The sequence below is a fragment of the Boleophthalmus pectinirostris genome, unplaced genomic scaffold (genome assembly GCF_026225935.1).
Source record: "Boleophthalmus pectinirostris isolate CB_2022bp ecotype Guang Dong unplaced genomic scaffold, ASM2622593v1 HiC_scaffold_9, whole genome shotgun sequence".
Classification (NCBI taxonomy): Eukaryota; Metazoa; Chordata; class Actinopteri; order Gobiiformes; family Gobiidae; genus Boleophthalmus; species Boleophthalmus pectinirostris.
Window position 1 is genome coordinate 24,781,670 of NW_026571541.1, and position 24,081 is coordinate 24,805,750.

The 24,081-nt window shown below is 37.6% G+C and overlaps 4 protein-coding genes across 5 annotated transcripts in view; 2 read left to right on the forward strand and 2 right to left on the reverse strand.

The window, feature by feature from the left end:
• Positions 1-92: 92 nt before the first annotated feature.
• Positions 93-1,991, reverse strand: mrpl44 (mitochondrial ribosomal protein L44). The gene is made up of 4 exons (XM_020940478.2): positions 1,668-1,991; positions 760-1,228; positions 489-667; positions 93-390 (listed from the first exon to the last, which is right to left on the reverse strand). The coding sequence occupies exons 1-4, from the start codon at positions 1,841-1,843 to the stop codon at positions 219-221; spliced, it is 996 nt and encodes a 331-aa protein (XP_020796137.2). The 5' UTR covers positions 1,844-1,991; the 3' UTR covers positions 93-218.
• Positions 1,992-2,006: 15 nt separating this feature from the next.
• dnaaf1 (dynein axonemal assembly factor 1) lies at positions 2,007-4,390 on the forward strand. The gene is given in 3 exon segments (XM_020940576.2): positions 2,007-2,589; positions 2,592-2,960; positions 3,459-4,390. Coding segments are annotated over 3 exon segments (1,776 nt in total). The 5' UTR covers positions 2,007-2,021; the 3' UTR covers positions 4,298-4,390.
• Positions 4,391-4,487: 97 nt separating this feature from the next.
• mffa (mitochondrial fission factor a) lies at positions 4,488-8,076 on the reverse strand. Of its 2 annotated transcripts, XM_020940409.2 has the most exons (8): positions 7,867-8,076; positions 7,037-7,258; positions 6,666-6,835; positions 6,509-6,597; positions 6,023-6,190; positions 5,744-5,803; positions 5,530-5,614; positions 4,488-4,950 (listed from the first exon to the last, which is right to left on the reverse strand). In XM_020940409.2, the coding sequence occupies exons 2-8, from the start codon at positions 7,251-7,253 to the stop codon at positions 4,819-4,821; spliced, it is 921 nt and encodes a 306-aa protein (XP_020796068.1). In that variant the 5' UTR covers positions 7,254-7,258; positions 7,867-8,076; the 3' UTR covers positions 4,488-4,818. The 2 variants fall into 2 exon arrangements, with proteins under 2 accessions (XP_020796068.1, XP_055003792.1); XM_055147817.1 differs by lacking the exons at positions 5,744-5,803; positions 6,023-6,190.
• A 645-nt stretch (positions 8,077-8,721) lies between these two features.
• Positions 8,722-24,081, forward strand: part of megf6 (multiple EGF like domains 6) — an 87,563-nt gene continuing 72,203 nt past the window's right edge. The window contains 4 exon segments of the mRNA XM_055166957.1: positions 8,722-8,804; positions 9,661-9,795; positions 9,878-9,987; positions 10,585-10,689. Coding sequence (XP_055022932.1) covers positions 8,722-8,804; positions 9,661-9,795; positions 9,878-9,987; positions 10,585-10,689 — 433 coding nt within the window.

A 24,081-nucleotide genomic window follows, 5' to 3' on the forward strand; every position in this document is an offset into this window, starting at 1 on the left:
CTGTGCTCCAAAGTGTTCAGAAACAAATTCAGCATGAATTGAGTCATTTTAGTCAGACATTTTAGGAAAAATAGTAAATAGTAAAGTCCAAATGATTACCATGACATTTTTATTTTCTATTTACATCAGAAAATCCTTAAAGTATTTACACAGTGCATGGGAGGTATGGATTAAATATACCAAGAAGTCAGACAAAAACTGTTATAGAAAATAAAATCTTAATTGCTACTGATTGCCTGAACTGTTGTCTGCTGCTCTTTTTGAGGAGAGAAGTTAATAGGTTTCCGGTTTTCACTGAAGCCGTATATCTTCCTCAGAGCCACTCGAGCGGCCTCCTCTTCAGCTGCAGCTAACGTCTCTCCAGGACCCTGAGCCAAAAGCTTCTTCTCACTGAATCGATGAATAGAAATAAAAAAGTGCATTATGATCACAATAATATTTTGTCATACACATGAAAATGTGCATGTCTCAAAAAGGGAGACACATACCTGTACAAGCCAACAAAGTACAGAGGAAGGACTGTGCTGGCTCCTGCAGACCTAATCAGACGGGGCTCAGGAAGAGGAATATTTCTTTTTGTTAGCTCCTCTGTCAGAAGGCCCATAGGATTCACAACAGTCCATAAATCAAACAAGTCCCTTCCAATCATCTGAGTAACTAGGAAATCCTATAAACAGGGAAAGCAGTAACATGAGTCAATATTTAAAGCATACAAGTTTGTAAGTGTAAATAAATAGTGATTGTCATTGAAATACTTACCCTGAGAAAAAAGCCTGCACGTTCTGCACCGCTGCTCTCCTGTAGTGCTCCTATCACTGCCATGAAAGTAGAATAGAGGACCTCATCTGGAATAGGAAATTCTGCACTCATGGTGAGGTCTTCAATTCCTAGTCTTCTGGCAACGTAGGTGACAGTGCGTACACCAGTGAGATGATCTACAACACTCTGCACCCCTTCATTGGGCAGGCTGGGGAAGCTGGCCCTGCACCAGTCAGCGGCAAACACTTTGGCGAATGCTTCTCCTTTGGCACTAAGCTCAATATTATCTTCTAGCGTAAGAGCGGTCAACTCAGTGTCCACACCCAATCCTTGTCTTCTTTCACTCTCAGCCTTCAAATAACACGGATTGACAAAAGCCCTTTTAAGAAGCTCCAATGAGAAATTCTCATGAAGGCGGGTTTGGAAAGCATTGACCTCTGCATGGTAATCCCAGTTAGGCTTCTGTGAGCTGCAAGACAAAAAAAAAAAAAAAGTAAACACAACATACACTGATATTTACTGTTCATTATTTCACAATTCACATTATCTCTCTATTATTATCTCTCTACTGTAACTCTATTACTATTTTTAAATGTTTATATGCGTGTAACCATATAAAAATACTATTATGTATAAAATATAATGCAAATAAACAGAATATTCCTTGACAATGGTCTTCCTCTTAATAAAAAAATAGGAAAGCTCAACCCCAAACCTTTCGTGATGATGCTGATCTCGTAACTTTTATCTTTGGAGCCTTACTAAGTTCGATCACATTTGTCAAAGCAGAAATATAACATGAGTCCATGACAATATAAGAATAATATATGTAGACTGACAATAAAACCACTGTTTCATGCAGCAATGGCCTTGAAATGATCTCTCTGCTAAGTAGTCTGTTAGCATACCGTGGTTTAGGCGGCGGAGGTCCTTCAAGCCTTAGCTTTTTCGCCATCAGATATACATAAGCTTTCATCCATCGCTTTTTCCCTCTCACTTGGGTCAAAGTGACATTCCTGCACACATTTTGACAGTGGACTCCCAACGTTTGTGCAGCACGATTGAGCAAAAATCCTGTAGCCATGTTGCTCACTGACAACGGTGTGCAACAGCTAAAAGTGTCCGACTGGCAACAAGACCCCTAGGCGTTTAGTCCGAGTTGGGGTAACCATAGCAACAGGTAACAACTGAAACTAACGAACTCGGCTGACGGAAGTGTAAAAGACGCAAGGAATATTATTTAGCCTTTTACATTTAAGAAAATGGGAGACGAAATTGAAGTAAAACCTCAAACAGAAGAAGTGGATTTAAAATTACAATCTATTTCGGATCAAAATACAGCCAACCCGGCACAAAAGAACAATGAAGATAACACAGCAAAACAACAGCAAAGTATGAACCAAGAAAAGAAGAAGGAAGAATCTGGACCGCGGATCACCAAAAAATTCCTCAAGGATCATTGTAGGCAACACAAACTTTACTTCACACCTTACCTGAATGACACATTATACTTGCACTTCAAGGGCTTTTCAACCATTGAGAACTTGGAGGAATACACTGGACTGAAGTGTCTTTGGTTGCAGAGCAATGGTCTGCAACGCATTGAGAACTTGGATGCCCAGACTGACCTGCGCAGCCTCTTCCTTCAGCAGAACCTCATCTACAAATTGGAAAACCTGGATCACCTCAAGAAACTCTGCACTTTGAATGTTTCCAACAACTTCATTCAGACCATAGAGAACATCTCCTCTCTTCCAGACCTCAGCACGCTTCAGATAGCCCACAACAAGCTTGGATCTGTGAAGGACATAGATCACCTCAGTGAATGCCTGCCATCAGCATGCTGGACATGTCTCACAACTTGTTAAACGACCCTGAGATTCTCACAGTGCTGGAGACAATGCCAGATCTCAGAGTGTTGAATCTTATAGGGAATGAGGTTGTGAGGAAAATCCCAAATTATAGGAAGACCCTGATTGTGCGTTTGAAACATCTCACCTTTCTGGATGATCGTCCTGTATTTCCCAAGGACAGGGCTTGTGCTGAAGCTTGGGCGTCAGGGGGCTTGGAAGCAGAGCGCATGGAGAGGGAGCAGTGGGAGTCCAGAGAAAGGAGGAAAATTCAGGAAAGCTTGGATGGAATGGTGCTGATACGGCAGAGGGCCTTGGAGAGAAAACGCCAACGTGAGCAACAAGAAGCAGGTATGGTGTATTAAAATGACAGCTTGATAGGTTGATGGAAGCTGTTTCAGAAGGAGGGTTGTGATGTGTACTAGGGCTGAACGATTTAGGAAAAATATCTAACTGCGATTTTTTCTGACAAGCATTGCAATTTTAATAGGACTCTGTTTCTATTCACATTTTCAAATAAACACGTCCAGATGAACTGACAGTAGACTGAAATATGAAACTAATACAGGAATCACATTTACAGATCTAAACTACAGGGTTAGCAGTTTTTAGAGAATAAAACAGGATATTTTGTTGTTTGAGGAGGAATTTATAGTACTTTTTAAATTGCAGTTCTGATGTGATTGCGATTAATCTTGCTGACCTAGTGTGTACTGTATAAGGGGAGAATAAAGTAGGGGAGAAAAACAATATTTATGACTAGCTGATTGGTTGAGAGAAACAAAACACTGTGGGTAACTAGAGTAAAATAAATGGTCAATTAATTTAACAACATCTTATTTTTTTCAGGGGATACTCTTGATGATGTGGATGGAGAAGAGAACCCACATGAGAATCTGCCACTGAGCTCGGAGAAAAATGAAAAACTAGAGGCATTTGTGCAAGGCAGCCTGGACGCCCATGAAGAGTTTTTACAGAGTCAGGAAGACAACCAGCAAAACATGAAACAATCTGAAGCTGAAGATAAATTACAAGTAAGAATGGACATCAATGAAGACCAGATGGAGAACGATAGCAAAGGCCAGTTGGATAGCCTGATAGAAGAAGTGAACACTGAGAATTTGGCACAAAACGAAAAGTTGGACGCTGAAAAGTTGGAGACTGAAAAGTTAAAAGCCGAAAATGTCATCAAATGTCAGTCAATCAATATGGAAGGGGAAGGATATGAAGAGAAAAATGTGAAGATGCAGCCTCTTCAGACCAAGGACCATCACAGTAAATCTGATGGAGTTATGTCACTAAACCTCCCAGGGCATTTAGTCACAACAATGGAAAACATTGATGATCTTGAAACCATCCACCTTACCATGGACCAGCGACTGTCCATAGACGATCTGCCAGATTTGGAGGAAGCAGAGCCTGAAGATTTCATGGCAGCGTTCTCCTCCTCACAGCCTGTGTCCAAACCAAAAATAGTGATGCTGTCCGATACGGAGGATGAAAAGTTTGGACCAGTTGCCAGTTTTGAGCCGAGAAAAAAAGAATTGCTTGGTGAAACAAAGGAAAAAGCATTCCCACTACTGGAGTTGAAATGTGGAGACACGACTGAACCACTATTGTTGCAACCGAACATGGAACCAATGAAGCAAGCCCCTGCACCACCCTGTCTGATTGAAGAGCTGGACTGAACATTAGAAATTATATTAACTTACTAAAACACACAGTTTTAAGCTGTTTTAAATTAATCAATTAACACATATTTCTTACAACACGTGTGGTACATTGTTACTTCTTGTAGTCTTGATTTTTAATTTATAAATACAACAATTTAACATAAGATAAAAAAACCTAAATGAATTAACAGACAAGGCAACAGTGTTTGTGTTTGAGTTTACTAAATGGTATGACTTCCCCCATTAAACGTACAGTCCTGCAATAAATACATTTGTAGATAATCACATTGCAGCTCCATAACTGTAATAGGGTATATTGTATAGCTTTATTGTTCTTGTGACTAAGTTCTTCCTGAAGCGGAGTGTCTCAACGCAAATATTTACAATTCACACCTAGCCCAGAGCAAAGAATAGTATACATGTATAAAAAATAAAACAGGAATCAACAGAATAAACAAAAGGGAGTAAAAAAATAAAACTGTACATTTTAAATAAATTTGGATGTTTGGTGTGATACGGTCTGCTCACAAAGGGCATTAGCGCCGTAGCCACACCCAGGTATTGACGAGCCAGAAAGCAACTGTGATGGAGTACAGAATCATCTCTCTCTTCACGCGCTCCTTGTTCTCCTCTTCTAACAGCTGAAGTCTCCGGTTCAACTTGATGAGCTGTAAATAATAAATGTGTTTACTTAGACTTAGTTTTTGATTAGAATGCATATTAAAGTACAAACAAAGTAGTATAGTATCTTATTCTTTTCTGTTTTTTTTGTAGTTGTACTGCAATTGTCCTTGTCTATTTGATGTGTGTGTAGAGTACTTTGGCCAGCAGTAAAGTTTTTAAAGTGCTTTATAAATAAAGTTGGTATGGTATGAGATTGGACTAAACAACACTAGTATGGTCCATTTATGAGATTGATATCCAAACATGCAGCAATTTTCAATTAAAATGAACTCCAGAATTTGCGTTTTGTTCAGTTTGTAAAAGTACAATTTTCTCCACCAAGAATGTAGTGTTTTTGCATTGTAGCATGAATTTTATTTAGCGAATCAATTATTCTTAAATGCTCAGCTGATTGAACTGAAGTTAAAAAAAAAAATGCAGGTCTGGGCATCATTCTTTATTATTTTATCATTTTATTAGAATCCCCTTATGATGATGAAGGTTGAGACTTTCTGTCTTTTGTGATTCGTCAGTAGTTTTTTCATTAATTAAGATTCAATAGTTATTTTTGAGCAATAACTGACCTGTCTGCGTAGTGTTGCTGCATCCACCATAGTCAAGTCATCAGCACCGGTGTCAAAAGAAGCTTCGTAAGTGGACAATGCAAGCCTGAGAAAAAGCAAAGCAACAGGGGTTAAAATTTCATGTTCAACAAAAGCAATACTACTGAGAATTGGACTGAGACAAGAATGAAATGTAAGACAGGATCAGGGGTAGAATTAAGTCCGGGGAAGTTACCTGGAGTCATGCAGGGGGTTGGAGCCTGAAGCTGCACCCCCTCGCAGTAAAGGTGGTTGGCTGAAGAGGTGAGAGGAAGGGAAATACAGAGTGGGGAGAAGTGAAGACAGGACACTGGAAAATGCTTAGCGCTAATATAGTCCTACACTGTAAGACTTAATTTCTGATGACTCAAAGTTGGCTCTAAAACACAGCTGTCTCATAAATAATTAATCGTATACTAAAAAACAACCAGCCTGTGTTTGAGCTCTGTATAAATGTTGTGATTTGGAAAATCACCTGTGTGGGCTCTCATCCAGGACCTCCAGGACCTGCTGGTAGGCCCGGCGAGTAGTGGATTGGACGAAAGAAAGAACACCACTAGCGCTGTACATGTTGTGCTCTTCATCAGCCATGGTTAGAGGAGGGTTAGAAGGGTCAGTAGTAGCTGAGGAAGAGGAGGCTGGACTGCTTAGAAGCCATGGTTAAGAACAACCAGAGGAAGCCAAAAAAGTGAAAAAAGAAGAGGAGAAAAAGAGGGAGAGGAATAAGGAAACAAATTGCCCTCTGCTTTGAGGATAATTAACATTCAAATTAGAGTAATAAAATGTTTCTAAACAACACCAATGCAAATGAGTTATTTGGTTAATTTATTGCTTTCAATATTAGTCATGACAGGCTGTATTTGAAATCCTCTCCAGTCACAATGATGAGACACAAAACAGGTTTACAGAACACCAATGTGTGAATGAGTATAAAAGAGCACTTGTGCTTAATAATACTTACGCAGAGTCATTGTGTGTTAGTCCACCTGGGCGAATGGAGATGTTTTCACTCGCTGAACGCTCTCGTCTCATTCTTGCTTGAGGACGCATCTAAAAGAATAATGCAGTTTATCACGCTTATTCCATGAATGCATGTGTACCCTTGTATTATTACATACTGTGTCGTCAGTGTCTGGTGCTGCCCGCTGTTCATCCTCGAGGAAGTCTAGGGGTCTGTCACTCAGGGTGAGTACTCTGGGTGGAGTTTTTAGTGACAGGGTGTCAAATGGTGTAGACTGGATGAGGTCCAGGTCTCTGGTGCCAGGAAATGTTTTCTTACCGCTGTCTCCTGGATAATTAAACACATACATGTGAATTGTACTTTGAAATTCCAGTAAGGTACAAAAATTCTAAAATGAATTAATCTTATTATTTTTTGAAGAGACAAAAACAAGAGCAATGTCCTAAGTCCACAATAATAATCTCTAGATGAGTGAGCATATCACAGTTACGTAAGTTATGTGCAATAAAAGTATGACTTCTTGCCTACCAGTGACCACAATCCTATCTGGGACCTGCATGATGACACTGGGGTGGACATCCTGAGGCCCCAGGGTAATGGGGTCATCATGGGCTTGAGGAGCCACTTTGAGCATCTCTGGGACACGCATCCTTTGGCTGATTCCTTCAGTGTAGTCCAGGTCATACTGAATACGATTTATCTCCGCCATCTCTGTCGTGGGGGAAGGGAATGCTGCTCCGTTCATTTGGGCTGAAGAGAGTAATGACAAAATTAACAATAATTACATGAAATGCTGATTAAATAAACTTGAAGTGTTTTTCAGACATACTAGCTCAACATTCATGTTTGTAAACTAGACTACTGATTTTACTTCTACTCAAGGCAATGTTTGTGAATGTAAAAATCTTGTGATCATTTGGTCATAGGATGAGGATAGGGTCTTGTGACTTCAAAAAACACCACAAAAAAAAATGAACAAGACTCATCAACAACAACAGCAACAACAGCTTGTCTCAACTCTCACCACTAAATTCATTACAATTCCACACATTAGGCTACTTGTTTTGATCATTTTGGTTTTAACAGCATTCCTAAAACAAAAGTGAAACCAGTACGGAAGATACTGCAGATTACATGTTTTGATAAAAGTCAACGCAAACAATTCATTACAATTTCACACATTAGGCTACTTGTTTTGATCATTTTGGTTTTAACAGCATTCCTAAAAGAAAAGTGAAACCAGTACGGAAGATACTGCAGGTTACATGTTTTGATAAAAGTCAACGCAAACATTTGATACGCCATTTTAACCTTTTATAAACCACAAAACTGCGCGTTTATCTAGATGCGAATCTTACCGTTTGGGATGCTGTGGCTGCTCAGGGAAGAGATTATCTTTGAATTAAACGGTAACGGGAAGGTAAGGCGACCCAAGAATAATTAAGATATAACGGGGTAATAAATTATGAAGATAGAGCCGTCAAAGAGCTGCCAAAGAGCTAAACATATTCTGATGCCGATGCTGCCCTTTTTGCTTTCTTTCTCTGAACTCTAAACAGGAAGAGGGAAACCGTATACGGAAGTGACGTAACATGACGTAATTTGACGCGTTCAGTTAATTAAAAAAAAATAATAATAATAATAATAAATAAAATAAAATAAAATAAAATAAACAAAATAATAATTATAAGAAAATATCTGACAATGATCCACTTAAAATATACGTTATACAATATGCGTAAAAATACTACAGTGTTCCAAAATTATAATTACTTTCATGGTTGGATATCTTTTTCCAGCATATAAATGTCTTTCTATATTTTAATCTTATTTTTTGACATGTAGAGATTTTTTTATTTTTATTTTTTTTAATTAAAATTCATGATCTTGGTAGAAGGCATAGCCTATATGATTCTAAATTTGCTTGCGTTGCTTGTACCAGTAGCTTGCACACACTGGACGTGGCCGTGGGGGGCTTTGAGCTGGCCCTGGGTAACTGTGGGTGGGTGGTGCGTAAAACTCCAAGCCATTCAAAGTTTGGAGCGATGCAGTTTCCCGGCCAGAGCTTTTACGCACCACGTCTCCTCACAGGATATATCACTGCGCGTTGACTGTCTACTTTCAAGTGATGAATGGGGACCTAATTTACACAATGCTGTTTTTTGACGGACACTGACGAACTGCAACTTGCTGTATCCTTATCTTGTTAAAATATGATCCCACACTTTTCGATTTTGTGTGTGATGACTTTAGGCACTTTGCACGTCGTGTCATCTCTGGAGCTGCAGCCTGGCATGTAAGTAAACCAGTTTTATTTTGCTCTTTTATTTATTCGCGGCTATTCATGATACAATTTGAATGTGCTATGCTAAGTTGTCTAACATGTGAAAATCACTGCATTCATTTTGAATGTTTCCTAAGATCTGCCAATTTCTCATTAACTTTAGCGATTTTAACATTGTCCACTAGGCGTCGTTCTTTCAGATCTCATGCATCCATTTAGCAGTTCCCTTTTGGAATTAACATTAAATTACAATCATATTCAGACAATGGTTTTACATTTTCAGTGCATTTTCCACGGTAATAGAATTCACTTTACTCATTTCCACAGAGAGTACTTGCTCTAATTTACTCCAGGGTTCACTGTATTGAGTCCAGATGCTTGTAAAGAAGGATACCTGCGCTGACAACAAACAGGATGCAGACCCCAAATGCTGTGCAATTGAAAATGCCATGTTATAACACTAAAACATAAGCCAAGGCCTGCCCCAACCATAATGAATCTATACTGCATGCTAAATCATTTCCAATTAAATTAAAGGGCAAAGGCTGTACAATTGTTTCCTTTTAGCTCCATTATTTTTTCTAAATTATAATTGATGTGTGAAGTCATGGCATGGAAATATAAATTGCAAAAGCTGCCAAAAGGTTCTCAGTAGTCTGTCTTACAAAAATCAATACCATGACTAAGGACTGCCAGTGGCACAATGGGTTCAGTATTTGCCCTCTAACTGAAAAAAAAAATGTCACCCCAATACCAGATTCCCGTACATGAGCTGAACCCCCTGCCAAATCATGCTACTGCAACACAATGTTTTGAAGTGAAATTCACCAATACATTGTTATTATCTGCGATAAATGTGTTTGTGCAGGCCAAATGTATGTGCCGACCAGGAGGTGTCTATGGTGGGCACCCAGCAGCCTTGTGTTCAGGCTTATACCCGGTTGGTCAAAGTGTGGAAGCAGGGGTGCACTGGACATCAGTGGTGTGTGGGATACGAAAGGAGGTGAGATCAATATTCTATTGGTACTTTTATGCAAAATTATTGATTATGCTTTAAAATTTTGACTTAAACATGTCTTTTTCAGGACGATATACTACACAGGATATAGGCAGGTGTACAATATGAATGCCCACACAGTATATAAGTGTTGCCCTGGCTGGAACCGGAAGGGTGATGAAATGGGTTGCCTGCACAGTAAGTAATGTTACATAAAATGAGCCATGCATTCAGCAAATCTGTATCTAAACTATAGACTCCACCAGTAATGCCTGCCAGTAACAGTTTTGATGAGTATTAAAGCTGCACTGTGTTATGTTTCACATTGGTTGGGGGTCCATCACCTTGTTGTTTCTATGGGTAAGTCATTGTTCTGTCTGGAATGTTCCGTAGTACAACACTATAACAGTTCTACCATACCTTTATACAATAACAGGTGCTTTTATTGCTCAAAAAATACCTAGAAAAACAAGCACTCTACTGTCAGCGTGTAACTTGGTCTGGTTTGGTCTCCCTGAAGACAAAAAGTTTTAAAGCCATACTGTGAAACATTCCAGACAAAGCAATAACATCTCCTTGAAGAAAAGCATTTGACAGGCCCTCCACTAGGAAAAGTTACACAATGCGCTTTTAACAGTAAGAGTAAACAAAAACAAGCTTATAATTATTATTATTGATTACTTTTATTCAGTCACACGTGTTGACTATGAGCTATGCTACCACTACTGCTACTGTTACTACTGCTGCTACGACTACTGCTACCATTTAACTTGTACTTTTTTCTTTTTTTTGCAGGAGAATGTGACTCCCATACATGCTTCAATGGAGGACGCTGCACAGACAGTGGGGACCAGATCTGTCAATGTCCAGATGGGTTCAAAGGAGCACAATGCCAGTATGGTGAGTTTGCATTACAAGTCATTTTGCAAATTATATCAATCTGCCTTGCATTAAATTTGATTGACTTTAGTGCACTGGTTTAGACAACAATTGCCCCAAAGGAATGAACTGAATGTATATTCTTTGTAAAGATCTGCGTTTGGGCATTCATTGTTCAAAAGTAGAGTAGCCTTGCTGTTGTGGCTGGGCGAAGTTTCCCAGTGGGGGTCTTTGGGTTGTTAAAATGCTCTCTCCGGGGGAAACTCTGCTTTGAAGGCTGAAGTCACGAGAGTGTTGTGGCTAAGTATGCACTCTGTAAAACTATATGGTAATTAGGGCTACGGGCTGCGTTGACATCATATGGTAGGCATATAAAAGTTTGGTAAGATGCACGGGCTATATAGCTTCAATATGTTTCTGGAAAGACTTGAGACCAATGTTTTGTTTCTATATGTTTTAATTTAAATTATGGTGCGACATTATTGGCAATTTGTAGGGGTGTAAAAATATGGGGAAATTTGAGAATGAAAATGTTGGGAATCTAAATCAATGTAAGTCTGCTTTCTCTCTTTACTTTTGCCTGTTAGATCCAATGGTTGTAGTTTTAGTGGTAATGCAATGCTCAAAACACTTAAATCAAACAAAACAATTAAGTCGATGTAAGTATCCCCTGCTAATGATAGCCTTCCAAGAACGAGGGAGAAAAAAATCATAATATTGTCAACATAAAGCTTTTGTCACTATGGACTTACTCAGAGTGGGAAGTGGAATCAAAACTTTTCCTAAAAAAAAAAAAAAAAAAATGAGAATGAAAACGTTGGAAATCTAAGTGAATGTAAGTCTGCCTTTCCATTTTACCTTTGCCTGTTAGATCCAGTGTTTGAATTTGTAGTTGTAATTGATATAAATATTGATAATATTTATATTTAACTGATTAAAGTGTAAATGAGTAAATGTCACTGAGTACTACCTACGTCTGGAGAAGACATTTGGCACATAGGCCTTTGCATGCACTGTTTCAGAAGGAGCATCTAGCCAGGCCAAAGCTTTCTAAACAAGACTTTTCACAGGGACATGCTATTGTTTGTTAGTGGTAGCTCTGTCTCTTTCCTGGGAGTGTGTTTTGACATGGGCCTGTTTGGTTTTCACACATGGAGGTGGCTGATTGTGGAGGCATTGTACATGTGGATCTTTCATTGTTTGTCTGCTTCTCAGCTTTTCTCAGGGAGGGCTCGGATGCTTTTGGTAAAATGTTTTCCTTTCCTTATCTCTGGGGACGACTCTATCCTGTCTTCTCTGGCAGAGTCGTTACACAAGGAGATGTTGGATCAGCTTGCTTCTGTGTTAACTGTATTCAGCATAGGGATTGACTCAGGTAGTTGTAATTTATATTTAAGAGATTATGTTGTTATCTTATATTTGCAACATAGTCTTAAAACTTTGTCACATCACAAAATAGCTCAAATCAATAAACATATAGCTTTGTTTTGATTTTGTGGTAATTACTGAAGAATTATGTTTTCACTTTGATTAATGTACGTATTTAATAGTACTGTATGTAACTTTTCTGGTGGATACTTCTGCTACTTGGTGTGTTCATGCAGATGCTTTGCCTGGAATATCACCAAGTATGGCATAGTTATCTGTAGCTCTCCATGTAGACAAACAAATGGCATTACCAGGCCAAGTTACAGGTCTGATCTGTGGAGAGGCAAGCTTGCTCATGGGAAGTTTACATTGTGTACCTTTAAATTATTACTATTCTGTAGACAAACTTTGGCTACAATATTTAATACTTTGAAGAGAAAGAGATTGGGAATGAGATTGTATGGGAATTATGCCTTCTATCAAGAAAATCAAGATAGATTATTGTCAATTTTTGTTTTACCAGGCAAACCATTAGAATTTGAACTGAAAGCCTTTGTGCACTGCACTTTTTTCCACTCTGTACATTTCAAAGCTTTAATCATATGCATTTCCGGACATGTACATCTAGATATGAGACTACAGGCTTTAGCAGGTTCAATACCAAGATCCCGTGCCTTTGTTGTTTGAGCACTGGAAGCTATGGGTGTATTTTGCTTCATACAACAAAGGAGATGTTGCCATTACTAATGCAAACAACATGCTATTGTAAAGAATCCCGGTGCCGGCCCTCCCAGATGCTTCTCTCTCTCAAAGGCCGTGTGTCCAGTCCAGTTAGCTGAGGGTGACTTGAAGGTGTGGTTTATGTTATGCTATTATATTCTACTTGTTGCTATACCTTAGTTATGTTGTTAGTTTAAGACATCTATTTAAGTCTTGAATTTTTCCATATACCATCATTTAAAGACCTTATAATGCACAAAATTTACTCTTGTGAACTCTAAGCCATGTTATTATGGTGCTACCTCATCAAAACATGTCTGGAGTTATGTTTTGTTTCATTCACACATGTTTTATTATTAGTCTGTTTGCATCTCCAAATCTCATTCAATTCAAGTTAACCACTACCTTTTACCTTTTGTCAGTAGAGTTTCCAATTCTAGTCAATTCTAGAGCTGAAGTGATCCAAATGCTTTAATTGAAAGTGTATGGAGTTAAAAAACACAGTGGAGCACTTCCTGTATTCAAGGTTCCCACGGTCATGGAAATCCTGGAAAAGTCATGGAAATTGAAAATGTCATTTTCCATGCCTGGAAAAGTCATGAAATTTATTAAATTCAATGAAAATTTTGGAAAAGTCTTTTAGTATCTCCTTCACGCAACAGTGTTCTGTTATCATTAGGCTATTATGATTATTTCCGAATGTATGCACCTTTTGTTTAAAAGAGATGACAATAAATGCACTGACAGAATTTTGAATGTTAAAAAACTACAATACCAAACCACAAGGTGAGAGGAAAGGGTTAACATTTAATATTTAGCCCTTAAAGTGTGCTAAATTCCACACATGTAGGGTGCTGTTAAGTGATGGAAAATTCACTTTAGGTCATGAAAAAGTCATGGAAAAGTTTTGAAATTTTGTCACTGAAAAAGTGTGTGAACCCTGTATATTACCACATGACATCATAAGGTGGATCAGAGTGAAAAAAAAATTAAATATGCATTAATTAATGAGGTAATGCCTAAATTTAAAGGTGCATTATCAGAAAAGTTAAAGAGTTCACCTTTAATCTTTAAGATGCATTAGATAGAATTCGCATCATCAGCTTTGCAGAATCAATAAATTTTCTTAAATTTTCTTCATAATTATGTTCCATGTATATCTGGGAACAGCAGACTGGAGCTGGAATGCTGACTTCACCTGCTGTAGGACTGCAGTGGAAGCAGCTGGACTTGTAGTTTCCTCATGAAGATGTTTCACAAGGGTTCTTCTGATTTATGGTTCTGTTTCCCATGAGCTGCAGTTAGCTGTCACTCACACAGGTCAGGGCTCAGTAAATCTTCAGACATATGGATATACTTTTTAGACTCAGCTCAGTATGAAGTTGGGTTTACCCACTTAACTCGACTTCTATGGATGTCTGCTTAATGTATTAGGCTGTTGATTGCAAAATGCTTTTTAAGTCCATTATCTATGAATGCGTTTTAGTGCTTTTAGTAGTTAGTTAGTTATTTCATGGAGATCGATAAACTTAGGCTTGTCATGATAACACATTTTGAAGTGTGATATATTGCTGATGTAAATATAGATAATAAATGATAAAACTGAAACCAAGCCATAAAGCAGAATTATCTCCCAAAAATGACTCTAAATGTACAATATTGTTAAAAAATAAGAGCTGCAATAAATAAATAACAGAATGCAATAGTAGTTTGTATCTACAGTGAGTCAAAATTCAACCTTATATCTTGGAGAGTGTTTGTTCTGGTTGTCATTGAGGTGTGGGAGGTCAAATTTGGAAGGAGTTTGACTGGAAGGTCAAAATTAAGACCCAGCTGAAAACTTTTATTTTGAAATGTAGTTTTAGTGACAAATGATGGAGGAATTGTGGACTTGTGGGTGACCAAATTCACATATTTTGGGACTGCCCCAATATACGATGTTTCTGAATTGATTTTAAAGATGTTCTACAAAATATGTTGGCTGTAGACCTCTTGTTGGACCCAAAGATCTTTTTGGTAGATACATTTCCTGATGGTTTCTCTCATGATCAGTGTTTTCTGTTGCATCTTCAGGGACACCAAACACCAATCACTGATCACGGATATCAAAAATCAGACAAGTTTATACAGTGGAACTGTTCACGGCTCAGCTACAGCTAAAGGTGCCAACTTTTGAAAAGAAGTGGGGTCCAGTTATTGACTTTTTCAAATAAGACATTTATTCTCTAACATGCCTTATTATTTATTTATTTATTTTATCTATTTTTTTTTTTTCTAGAAAGAAGAAGTAAATATATAAATTGTGTGAGGGCCCAGTCTCAGGACACTGTTGATATGAACTGATTTGTGGCAATAAAAAAAAAAAATATATGAATAATAATAATAATTCAACCTTGTATTTTACCATATTATAGAAAAATAACCCAAATGTTCCCATAACGCACAAAAAAAGTATCCATGATAAATACTGACTCAAAAAAAAAGTATTGTTCCATCTATCATGTATTGAACAATAACTCGATTTAGTATTTATCCTGACAGGCATACGCTTAAGGCCATACTGCAGAATATTCCTGGCAAAGCAATAATATCTCCATGGAGACAAGTAGAGAAGTTACAAATGGGACCATTAAGGTTGGTTGTTCTAAATTGTCAGCCAACATTGTGTCAAAAGTCATAAATATTTTTTATTAGCACTTTTAATATGAATAGACCATTTTGAACATCTCCATGGAAACAAGTAGGTGGATGGACCCTCCACCAGCAATGGTACATAGTGCTTAATGGACAAACAAATGGACAAACTGGACTCTTCACATCTCCAATGAGCCTCAAGTTACTCCCTTGGTTTGATGACCACATATAAGCTGCATATTATGTTCCATTAGCTTTGTCCTTTTTGTAACGACAAGAACAGAACACTGGATATAAATTGCTAACTTTTCCACACCTCCCAGCTTTTTACAGCAAAAGAGACAGACGTACAGTATATGTTGAAAGCAGTGCTGAAAAATAGTTCCTACCCAGTCACGGCCGAAGCTTCTCCAAGTACCTCTCTTTCCCTTTCACCACTCAACATCGATCGCCCTCTTGCACACTTTTCTCTTTGGTATTCTCGACAACCCTTATACTATATGTGTCATGCGGCCACCTGCTTCCAATCTCCTATAGAGAACAGCGCTGGTGAGACTGTATGTCAGCTATTGAGATGGTGTTGACACTGCGAGGTCGTCAAGAGCTTGGATGCAGCCGGGACAAAGGAAAGCTGCTGATTTTATTGCTGTTTGGTGAACGCCTCACTGTCTCGCACTATTATGGCGCTGGGATAAGGCTCGATTTGGGTTAAATGGAGCCGTGGGTCTGCATGATATTAGGAAACGCACTACAGAGTGTGAGGACTGAAAGCATGTGGCGAAACTGCAAAAGATGCCTAGTTGTTTTCAAAGCACATTGGACCATGGTAATTATGGACAATGGAAGAGCATGAATGTTGTGTTAGGAGTTGTGTAATTGTACAGCTAACACATATAGAAGTAATAAATAGTAAATTGAATCTATCAAGCAATATAACAGACAAAACCAATACTTATTTGTGTAATAGTGCTTTTTTAGACTCTGTCAGGCACATTTCAGTTTTGTGCTCTTTAACTACAACAGATAACTCTTACACCACATTTATACGGACAAGGTGGGCGTTGTTTCCCTTTGTGTATTGCCCAAGGACAACTATTTCTACAGAATTTGAATCAGAAATAGGATTTGGATGTTAGCATTGTCAAGGATAGCCTTAGTTTTTCAGGCATTATGATATATTTTCTCATGTATTTTCCCATGTAGCTAAGGTTATGTTCTAGTCCATTGTTTCCCAAAGACTGGGTCGTGACCCTCATGTGGGTCGCAAGAGACTGATTTTGATTTGCCTTGTCACGATCTGCATGTAGGTCTGCAATATACAGTTTTGACATGTGAGAATGTGTGTGATTGTATGCTTATTCCTTTCACTACTAATATATATGTGAATTTGGATTTTCTGTGCTCACAAAAATGAAAACAAAGCACAGAAACAGACTGAATGCTGTGCCTCATAAGTGTGTTGAGCTCTTCTCCTTCTACAATGTTGAAATGTTAAGACATGTTTTGTGTAATTTCTAATCTTTTTGTTCTTATGTTATTGACTATTTTGTTCCAATATTGCTGATTCAATTGAATGTTGAAAAAAAATGGGCTACATTTAATGTCCAAATAGATGACTTATGGATACCTTTTATTGATGTTTCAATGACTGTTTTTTGTTGTTTAAAACTTGAGTAATGCTAAATGTTCAGAGAGACAGGATCACTCATTCAACAATAAAATAAATGGTCAAATCGATTTGTGAATAATGTCTATTGACTTGAGTCGCGAACTGTGACTTTAAAAATATAGGTCCCCCCCAAAATGGTCCAATCCCAAGTTACATCCATATCAGAGAGTCCTTTAAAAGACAACCTATATTTCCATTAATAGAACACAGAAGCAAAAAAAGAAGCAAATGTTCACTATTATAGACTATTCATAGTTTTTAGCTCTGCTCAAAGCATTATCAGTTCAAAGTTGTGTTCCATGCATTACCTTCTATCACACACCATAACTCAACGTCCATTAAATTCATGTGAAACAACTTCCAAATGTTATCCAAAATTGCTCTGTAATTCCCTTTTCTTTACAACTAAAAGATATTACCTTATTTGATCCTGAATGTTTTCCCCCTTTTGTTTTTCACGTTTATCATTTTAGTAGATTACTGATTGCGTGTGTGTATGTTAATTCAGTAGACCTTGGGCTATCTCCACCAGCCCCCCTCTGTCTTCCCTGGGCTCATGTCTGGACTGGGTGTCTCTACTTCCTTTTTAAATACAACACACCTGTTTTTGTCTATCACATGTAAACTGTGGTTCAATTCTTGTTTATATTGAGTTTTAGCAGCCATAACATAAACCCACTAACTTTTGTGATATAGTCAACAGCTGCAGCCTTGTGGAGTGAATATTCTTCAAAGCAGAGAGAGTGGGACTTGTTAGTGGTTGTAAGATACGGGAAAGAGGGGGCCCAACAGTAAAAGTTGCTGAGTTGGTGGTTCAGATGTGAAAACCTTGGGGCATTTGGTCTTGTGCCTGTTTGCTAGACACTTCGGCTCCATAATGACCAAGTTCCTTTTCAAAATATGCAAGGTATGGAGTTTGTCATTTAGATCATTCTTTGACTGTTGAAGGTCTCTGTGGTTAGTTTTTAAGAAATTATGTTTTTATATTTTTAACTATTTTAACTAGTTTGCTACGAAGAAACAACTTACAGATTTAGGCTTCATTTTGACCTTAGTACTCAAACTTATACATAAGAAGGTAACACCACTACACCAAGTTACAGATTTGGTCTGTGTAGAGGTGAGCCTGCTCACAGTAAGAATGCAAATCTTATCAAATCAAAAATCCAAGATAGTGTAGTGTAAGTATAATGCCTTATTCAAATCCAGATCCACTTTATTTCTATTGCACAGTTTACAAACTAAGCAGTTTCCAAAGTGCTGCACAGAGATTATAAAATTGAAAAGGTAAATTCAGAAAATTTGGTCATACCAGTCCTAAAGCAATAAAACCATTAAAATTAAAATTAAAGCGAAATCCATAAAAATCATGAAATAGCTGTAAATAAAAAAAAATAAAAAATAAAAAAAGACACAGAGGACCACACAACTCATGCAGTGTTAAAAGCCAGAGAATAAAAGTGGGTTTTAAGACGAGACTTAAAACACTCCACTGTTGGGACTGTTCGGACGTGGGGGGGCAGATCGTTCCAGAGCTCGGGGTCGGCCACAGAGAAGGCCCTGTCTCTCCTGATTTTAAGTCTTAAGCACCACAAGCTGAAACTGGCCCTCAGACGTCAAAGCACTCGTGGGATACGTACTGTGGGGCGAGTTCATTCAAAACTAAAAAAAAAACCTCAACTCTAAAATGAATTGGAACCAGTGCAACAATGCTAAATATACTATATACTAATATATTAATACACTTTAGAACATTCCAGTCAAAGTAATGGCATCTCAAGACAATTCAGTCCCACTGCCAACTTCAGTCACAGCGTGTGATTGGGTGGGCCAGGGCATCTGTTGTAAAAGTCCTACTGATATTGGGTAACTAGCGTGACCCTACCCTGACACACTTTCTGACCGAAAAAATAAAATAAAATAAAATACAACTCCATCCTTTTATTTTTGGTCAGGGATCCATAAGTGTTTTGGGCAAATGTTTGATTTGAGACAAGGGAGCTGATTATACTGCTACTTGACTGTCAATGCAATCACTCACTCAGCTTAAAAAATATCTAAAATTTCCAAGTAGCTCAGTCCATTGATGAAACTAGGTCAGAGAGTTCCTGCTAAGAGAAATACACCTGAACTCTTGAGTGACATTACTCTGTTAAACCACATCTCGGAGCAGGTTTTGCCAACACATGAAAGGCTCTCAATTACACTCAAGTATGGAGCATATAATAGAAGCCATATGCAGGTAATGGCAGCTGAGTCCAAGTTTATTTTGGTCTCATTAAAACGATTACTTTACCAAAACACAGTCCTGTTGGTGGAGTCTCAAGGTGTGAGTGCCATACATTTTTCTAGCTTGCACGGTGCAGGATTCAGCTTCTGGACAAAAGTACAGTTACTGACAATTGTACTTGGAAATACTTTGGGTATCTTTGGTATTGGTTATATAGCACTAGTTTTAATATATGTGATGAGTGCCCTAATGAACTTGCTTTTCATGAAAAGAAAGAAGTTAGAGAAATGTACTTAGTGCTATAATATTTCACTGTTCATTGTGGTTCACTACCATTTTTGTTGTTTTAATATAGTACTTGTATGCTCGTTCACCATTAAGATGCTCAGATGAAGATCTCATAGCCATTCATTCTGGAATAGTAACCTTATAGGGCACATAGGAGAAAAATGGGCATAAAGAAATTGAAAATCAGTATCAGTATCATCAGTTTAGATGTCTGTTGTTTTTCGGAGACAGTGCTATAAGAAGATAATCGGCAGTCCCAACCCAGCTTTGCTAAAAATACTAGTTTAATATGCTGATTATGATTGTTATTATGATATTTATGATTACTGTAAATAAATACAGTTACAATTTGCATGCATTTAATACATCTGACATCCTGTTGGGAGCTATAGCAAATAAGTTTTTAAATCTAAACCTTTGTCCAGTTTATTTCATTTAACCTTATTTTCTCAAAACAATATTATTGTCTGGATTCTCTTTTTTCTTACCACAGGAAAAAAGCAACAAAACTAAATGAAGTTGACCTAATAACAATAATAATGGAAGGATGAGTAAAAAATTTACTTGTGTAGAATTAAAGGGCACACATTACGCTACTTTCTGATCTATGTTATATAATGTTGTTGAGTTGTGTTTTGTTTAATTCTCACATGTTGAACTCACTCACCCTGCATATTTAGGTTAGTTAGTTCTTGTCTCAAACAGAAAACTCTCTGTTCCACCTTGTGATGTCATGTGGTAATACAGGAAGTGTTTGTGAACTCCAAACACCTTCACTAGAATCATTTGGATGATTTCAGCCCTGTAATTACTAATCTCTACTAAACATAAGATAAGAAACTAGCGCTTCATGACATCACAAGGGTGAACAGAGCATTTTGAGCTCTGGACATGTATTAAAGTTTTACTCAAACATGTGTGAATTAAACAAAACACAACTTGTATGTTTCCAATGAGGTGACAGCATTATAACATGACTAAAAGTTCACATGAGTAAATTTTGCACAATATAGGACCTTTAAACTTCTTTTACTATCCAGTTAGAATGACTATACCCAAACCGAGCCTTACCCGCTGACTCTTCCTGTTTTCATTTCTCACTGTTGCTTTCTGTATTGTGTTTTAAAGAAGGCTTCACAACCCACGACCCGCGGCTAAATGTCCTGACAACCTGCTGTTAATGCGAGGAGTAGTCCATGCTATCTGAGGAAGAAGCTCATTAGTCCGTAATGGCTGCCACATGTTAAGGACACTCATAGACTAAGCATGTCTCCATAAGGCTCCATTGTTTACCAGGTTAAATACTAGAGTCTGATGGGCCATGTGCTTGCAGAATTTACAGTAGCAAAGTTAAGGAAAATTTACTCTTCACTGAAATCTTGCTGGCTGTGCACATGGTTAAGACGTGTGGAAATGAGGTCAGCAGGGATCCCTTAGCTGAGTTTTGCAGGCTAATGCCACCACTGAGAATGGTATGTTAAGTAATGTAACACCCTCTTACAGACGTATATTAGTGTAAATTACTTCATTAGGCCATAGCCAAATTGTCTGTCCAAAACGTTAGCAGATTTGAGTGTTTTTAAATTGGCCCAGGTTTATTTTGTATTAACAGTTAAACACACAGACATTACTGGATTGAAAAGAGAGACAGATGCACAGAATGGCAGCCTGGATTGTGGGCTGGGCAATAAGACAAAAAATGAATCACAGTATTTATTTCAGAATTTGATTATTATCATTGTATCTAAAAACGAATAGAATATGAAAATTGTAGCTTCAGGAATATAAACATCCATACCTTTTAAGGTTTAATGTCTGCCAATAAACACAAACACATTTAATCCAAAGTCTGAACTCTGCTCAAAACCACATGCTTTTACTGAAGAAAAACTGGCTGTAGGCCCCATGATGAGTAAAAATACCCAAGCTGATTGACAATAAAAAATGACTGAACAGTGATTTTGATTAATTGCACATCCCTATTTTTCATTATAAAACACAGCCGTCTTATTATTATTATTATTATTATTATTATTATTATTATTACAATTTTATGTACATTTACACATGCCCGAATTACTATATTTACTGATCTGTTATAGTGTTTCCTCATCAAAAACATACTAAGAGTTGTATTTTGTTTCATTCACACATGCGGAACTCACAAACCCTGCATATTTAGGCTGTGTTCTTCTTCTTCTCAAACAGAAAACACTCGTCCCACCTTGTGATGTCATGTGGTAATACAGGAAGTGCTCCACTGTGTTTTAAACCCTGTATGCCTTCAATAGAATCATCTGGATAATTTCAACCCTGGAACTGCCCATCTCTACTGAACAAAAAGGTAAAAGGTAGCTAGTTAACATGAAAACTATCCATTCATGACATCACAAGGTGGAATAGAGAATTGTGAGGCTTTGGAGATGTACTAATAATGCAGGATTATTCAAATGTGTGAATGAAACAGAAATACAACTCCAGTTATGTTTTTGATTTTCTTTTTGACATTCTAAAATGGCTTAAAGCTCACAAGAGACAATTTTGCATAATATATGATCTTTAAACCTGATTTAGACCTGATTACTCGGAAAGCTAAATCTTTTCTTCGGTGGTACTTCGTGTGAAAAGTTTGAAAACCACTGCTATGCAGATGCAGGCATGTTTGAATTCCTGTCAAAACAACCACTCCATTTTTCAAGTCATCTATGGTTTTGTTTATGTTGAGTTTCAGTGGCATACATTAAATCACTAAAATCAGTTTTCATGACTGATCCTGATCAATCATTCACTCAAATTGTAAATCGTGGATATTCTTTCGAAACCTTCCAGAGTGTCTTCCCTTTGCAGATGCCAAGCATTTGCATAGTGCTGAACATAAGGCACATAACTCCACTCTGACATCTCTGTCCGTCTGCTCCAGCCATTCACTCTCCTTCTGTCTTTCGGAAACACATCACAGTTACTTTAGCAGATGTGCGAGGTAACTACTGGTCATATGCGAGTAAATACTGCACTGTGCAATATTTTGGTCATTTTTATTGTTTATTTCTATCTGCACAACATAATTTGGAAGAACATTTGAACAAACAGAACAATTAACAAACTATAAACAATAAACAGCAGATATAAATGATTTGAGGATGGAAGAAATTTTGTATTCCCCGCAGACCATCATCCATCACAAAACATCACAACAATTATACACAAGAAAACAATAACACCATTCATCAAGCTGAGAGCAATACAACCTTTGGGTAAGATTTCATTTTTAATCAACCCAATCTACAAAATATTGAAATTCAGGCATGTTTTTATCTTTGATTGCAAAAGTGACAGCTATTATTTAAGGGATTTGTGAATGGCTGGATTTCATCATTCTGCAATGTTCAATATGATGGATGGAACAATAATTTTTTGGATCAGTATTTATTGTGTGCACCTTTTCTTTGTACTAGTGGGAACATTTTGGCTATATTTTTGGCAATATGATAAGATTTGAGCTGAAGAAGGTTGATTTATGCACTAAAATTAAAACCAAATTACTTATGTGTTGTATTCAGCCATTTATTTATTGCAGCTCAACAATATTTAGAAATGTTGAGAGAAATGCTCATTTACATACTAGTAGTCAGTTGGTAAAGTTATAAAAAAAAAATGTGACCATTTACCATATTTTCAAATATTTTTATTGTGACAAGACTAAGGGCCTGTTTACACGAGAATGCTGGAGCGTAAAAACTACAAAATATTTTATTGGAAGTGCCTTTTGTTTAGACGGTGACTGCGTTTTTGGGGCTTAAAAAAGCAAAAACCTGAAACCACCCTCCAGAGTAGAAAAGTTGAATACACTCCACCGTAGCATTTCCGTCTACACTGCCCAAGACGCTAAACTCTGATCAGATCTGCTCACGCCGCATATGCGTTTACATCACATACATCACCACCTAGCCGCCTGGCATGCAATCAGATTCTACACACTTTTGCGTCACCATATGTATGCAGTTTTCCTCCCGAAAACGCTCGTCTAAACATGGAATAAAAACTGAAAATGTGACGCCACTTTTGCGTGTTCTGTTCAGACCGTCATCATATAAACGTTGCCTAATACAAAGATGTTGGTATATTCCCCATGCAGGTCAACTTGTTCCAATATGTTACATTTTGAACAGTATTATATATTTAAAAGTCATGATTGATAGGGTTTGATGAAATATATGTCCATTTACTCTTACGGAAACACTTGGAAAATGGTTTCTTAGCTGAAAGTTGATGGTCTGTTTCCTTCGTGTGACAGATACCCACTGAATTAGTTCACTGTGTACATTTTTGCTGCACAATTCACACTGGTTAACCGGACAATGAGCTCTGAACACAGTGGCGCAGTGGACTGTCAGAAAGCAGAGACTGGGTTCAATTCCCAGACTGAGCTTATATGTGGATTTCAGAAGTTTCCTCCAGGTGGTTTTCCCTTATTTCAAAATAAATGCAAGTTCGGTTTTTTTGC